Here is a 5,002-nt window from a genome sequence, read left to right as displayed (position 1 = left end):
TTACGAAAATGTGCGTCATTAGATTAAACAGCTCAGCTGCCCTGACACGCGTCCGACGCGTCGCGTCGAGTTCAAGTGACTTTGTTATTTTCGGAGTCAATTCGCGTTTAGGGGCGTTCAGGGTCTTTTTGCTTTCTGGCGTTGTGGATGAGATGCGTCGCGTCGAATTCAGAATACCTGCATGCCGTGTGCGCGTGTTGTGCCAGCGGTGCAGGACGTTATGTTGGATGTAAATGCACGTAATGTTGTGAAGCAACGTTCAACAAAACTACGGCCTTCTACGCGTAAGTGGATCTCCGGGTCTAGCACAATGATACGAGTTTACGAGGATCGAAAGCGGCTGTTCCAGTGCTCGAGCATGGAATGTAATTTGTGGATGTGGACAGTTTTCGGACATTTGTAGCAGGATCTTCTGCCTTGGAATTCAAGTTGGAGAGCAAACAGGGAAGTGGAATCACTCATATTCCCGGACTCCTAAGAGTCAAATTATGGCATTCCAATAAATAAATTTTACACTTCGTAAACGAAGTTGGAGTGAAGCGAAGACTAGTGTAATTGATGAAGCTACAGAAATGAGGTGATGTGCCAGCGAAAATACAACGTGACCTTGAAAACTTGGTAAAAAAAGAGTATAAAGAGGGACTGGAATTTCATGAACACCAGCCGTGCATTATGCCCTAATGCTGGATGTACGTCGACGTGTACCCGTCCTCGTCGTTACCTCCCTCGTTGCACACCTTTCTTTTTGCGTACCCTCCTCGTCATGCACCCATTGTTGTGCACCCTCCTTGTCGTGGACGTTCCTCATCGTCATGCACCCTCCTTGGCATCGCACTCTGTCTATGCCATGCTCTAGTATCAACCTAGGTCTCTCGGGCGATGTATTCTGGTTTCAACCTTGTAAGTTTTATACGCTTCAAAGACTTATAAGTACTGACAATGTGTGCAGAATCAAATTTGAGATTCGGGTGTCCGACGAATGCTGGTAAAGGAATGCATGGTAACCAAGAGGTATGTGACATTGGATATAGTGTTGAAAACATGTACTGACTTTGTATCAGTTTTGCCTTGAAGCTATGCATTGATTCTCGCCTTGAGAATAAAGGGCTGTGGTATTGGTAAGTGTATTGCTGTTCACAGTGCTAGACATGTGCTTAACTGTTTTCCATAACTCAGATTACTCCGACGCGATATATTTCTTTCCCGCGACTCGCTAGTGCCAGCATGCCTAAAGATGCTCTGAGGCAACATATCGTCGTCCGGCGAGCTAAACCCACCCGCTTTGCTTGTCCCAAGGACACCAAATAATGCCCCGACACGATATATCGCTGTCCGGCGAGCTGGACCCTCCCCTTTACTCGTATCGACTCCATGTGCAACCAACGGATGCTTCAACGCAATGCAACGTCTTCCGGCGAGCAGGATCCACCACACTCCTTGTCCAACTACGCTCTGACGCTATGTATTGCCGTCCGGCGAGCTGGGCCCTCCTCTTTGCTTGTTTTGACTCTATGTGCAACCAGCGGATGCTCCAACGCGAAGCATCGTCTTCCGGCAAGCAGGATTTAACCCACTACGTATCCAGCTATGCGCCGACGCCATGTATCGCCTTCCGGTGAGCTGGACCCTCCCCTTTGCTCGTCTCGACTTCATGTGCAACCAACGTATGCCCCAACGCAACGTATCGCCTTCCGGCGAGCTCAATTCTCCCCTTTGCTCGTGTCGACTTTATGTGCCACCAACATATGCCCCAACGCAACGTATCGTCTTCCGGCGAGTAGGATCTACCCAACTCTTATCCATGTATTGCTGTCCGGCAAGACGCGCATCTCCTCCTTCATCCAATGTTGTCCAGCCTCTTTGGAGGCAGTGCTATGCACCCACCCAACTGGAGATGTATTGCTGTCTGCCGAACTGGATACAGCCTACTCCTCACCCAGCACCAGTATGGCGTTAGACAAACACGACACATCGTTGCTTTGACCCGGCGAGCAGGACTCACCCTAATTTCCGTTCAGCACCCTCGAGTCACCCCGCTATGCTCTGACACAACATAATGGCGTCCGGGGAGCTTTGACGCAGGGGTATGCTCTAGCGATTATTGTTGGACACCTCTGAAGTGGACCCGCGCGGGGCCCTTGAACCCTCTAACACGACGTAGGCGGGCCTATTGTCAACCCGGGAAGAACACGTATGACCCGTCGTTGTGGTAGGATGTTTGTCCCGTGACCTTGACAGATTTTCGCCGGTGAGTGATTTCCCTGTAGATAGACCGGTTACGCCCCATTCTGGCCTTCGGGCGGGGCTAACCTCTGCTAGTACGATAAATTGAAGGTGTTGGAATGCATGGACTACGCTCTTTTTTTGGCCTATTAATAGATCTCGACATTTTACCGAGAAAAAACTCGCCAGAAAAAGCAACATCTGCACATCATAAATAGTAATCTATCTTCTGTGTCCACCAGCAACAACAACGGCAACCCCGCCCCGTCTGAGCCCGGAATCAGGTTTTTTGCCGAAAAATCGACGAGGGGTCAAGATGAATCCAAGATGAACGCAGGGTATCATCCATCCGCTCATTTCCTGATTAGCTTATAAACTAGACTGTCAACTTTTCACTCCAACGACTTGGACAGACGACTCCTTCCCCTTTCCTGTACCTACGCTTGTACTATCCCGCTCGGTTTACGCCAAACCACACACTCTCTTTCTTCAAGGCCAACCACACTCTTTTTCAACGCGGCTCAACAAGTTCAAGTCAACCTTCTCACAGCGGCCTTGTGGCTAAGCGGCGCCAACGCCCATCTTGCAGCTTTCCACAAAGGAATGTAGTCCTCATTTCAAAATGTTCAGAACCGCTGAAGAATCTACATTCTTTCTATAGGGTCCGCAAGCTGCGCAAGACTTGAATTCCTACGCGATTGTCCAGCTCAACTTTAAGGATTGGTGGTGTACGTGTTTTGCCGTTGTGCTATGTTCATCTCATTAAACAACACTCTGCAGTCCATCATATCAACAACGCAATTGTTAACCTAGTGTGACCTATATCCTCCTGCAGACGGGGACTTCCTCGAGCTGTGAGTCCCAACACACCTGTATTTTTGATTTCCGTCGTCTAAACCCCGACTTCAGTCCTGCTGGTGGAAGCTTCACCGTCGAGATCGCCTCCAACCGCGCAAAGACCACGCTGGCGTACAACGGGCGCGACACCTCAGAATGGCCAGACGGTGCGACATACCCCGAGGACTATGTGCGTGTCTTTCCCATATTCCTAGCAACTGATTAATTAACCCACTGTGCCTCACAGAATGTCCCTTCATGCATCACGTCCCCAAACAGTGAGCGGCCCTCGTTTCTTGGCGTTTTTGCTGATTCATTTTTGTGCAGTGCATGCCCAGAATCAGTCTATGGCGGCCGGAACCGCATTCGCAATCTCGTACAACGCAAGTCCCCAACTCTCGTTCAAAATCATATCTAGCGCTCACTTTGCAAATACTTTCTAGTCTGACATCAAGGCAGTAACTCCCCAGAACCTTGCAGTGTTCACTGTTCGTTATAAGTGAGTGGTTTTCATTCCTTGCAAATAAATCAATGACGCTTATCAATAAAATCCCCCACAGCACACCCTGGAAGCGCGTTATCAGCTACGATGTCCCGGCCAACTTGCCCGCCTGCCCTGAAGGAGGCTGCATCTGCGCTGTAAGCCGACTTCTATTCAAACTTCACATTTTTCGTCTAACTCTTTCCACAGTGGGGATGGGTCCCGAACGGCTGCGGCCAGCCGAACATGTACCACCAGCCATTCAAGTGCAAAGTCACCGGCGCGAAGAGCACTACGCCCATTGCACCCCCACAGCCACCCGTGTGGTGCGAGGGCAACCCAGGTGCCTGCGTCAAGGGCTCGAAGCAGATGATTTACTGGAACCAGAACGAGGGCAACAACATCGCTGTCAGTGGATACGACCTTTCAGGCAGCTTCAAGTCTCCAGCATACAATGCCAAGCTGGGTTTCGCTGATGGTTGGTTTCAATGATTATTTTTTTTTTATTTCGGATTGTAAGTGGCTGACCTGGCGTTTTTTTGCGATTCTTCTTTTCAGGCGCGCAGAACGATATCTTTGCCGGCGCTCCGAGTGCTCCCGCAGGCAACTCCGGTTCCAACAATTCTGGCTCCAACAACAACAACTCGGGCTCGAACAAACCCAACTCAAACAACGGCTCAGGCTCGAACAACGCAAACTCAGGTGGGAACACCGGTGCAAGCCCCGCCCCCGCCAACCTCGCCGCAGGCGCTTCTTCCTCTGCCTCTGCCTCCGCTTCTTCTGCATCCGCTGCTTCTGTTTCTACCAGCAACGACAACGGCAACCCCGCCCCGTCTTGCCAGAAGCGCTCGAGCAGGCGCAGGAGACGCGCTTTGCTTCCCTCCCCGGAGGAGGGCGTGCTCGTCAAGAAATCGCCCGAGCCCGAGCCACAGGTGAAAGTAGCTGCAACCACCGCGCACAGGAGGCTTCACGCGAAGAGGCAGTGGTTCTCACTCTGAGCGCCCTCCTTCTTCCGTCGTGCCTCCCTGCATACCATACATGTCTGTCCAAGTCTCCTCCCCCCCTTCCCATCTAGTTCAGTAACCGATACCCGGAGTTGATTTCCACCCACATACGCACCTATTCACTTTTTGCGGGCCAACATCACACCTCGGAGGATGAGAGGGAGGGGAGCACACGCGCGTGCATGCATGCTCGGAGGATCCCTTCTGTCCATCCCTAGACCGCCTGGCGCTCGATGCTGTCTGTTGTTGCCACCACCACCACCACCACCACCAAGCCCCTCGTGTATATCGTCCAGTCCAGTTCCCGCTTTCTCCTTTTGTTTTCTATTTCTTTCCCCCGTTTCTGCTTTTTTTTGTTTTGATGTAGTAGAAAGACTCACCGGTCGTGCTTGATTTGTGCACTTGCACGCGTGCGTGCGAGGACGAGTGACCACTGCAGAGCAGGTGGCGCGGTACG

The 5,002-nt window shown here is 51.3% G+C and overlaps 1 protein-coding gene across 1 annotated transcript; it reads left to right on the top strand.

Moving 5' to 3' along the window:
- Nucleotides 1-2,550: 2,550 nt before the first annotated feature.
- Nucleotides 2,551-4,539, top strand: JR316_0003011 (uncharacterized protein; the record flags this gene model as incomplete). Its single annotated transcript, XM_047888792.1, has 6 exons — nt 2,551-2,561; nt 3,133-3,250; nt 3,504-3,559; nt 3,621-3,699; nt 3,752-4,019; nt 4,100-4,539. 6 exons carry the CDS (start codon nt 2,551-2,553, stop codon nt 4,537-4,539), a joined length of 972 nt encoding a protein of 323 aa, XP_047751166.1.
- Between the last annotated feature and the right edge of the window lie 463 nt (nt 4,540-5,002).

The sequence above is a fragment of the Psilocybe cubensis genome, chromosome 3 (assembly GCF_017499595.1).
Source record: "Psilocybe cubensis strain MGC-MH-2018 chromosome 3, whole genome shotgun sequence".
Lineage (NCBI taxonomy): Eukaryota > Fungi > Basidiomycota > Agaricomycetes > Agaricales > Agrocybaceae > Psilocybe > Psilocybe cubensis.
Note: the sequence above shows the minus strand (reverse complement) of the source record. Positions and strands in the feature narration are given on the sequence as shown.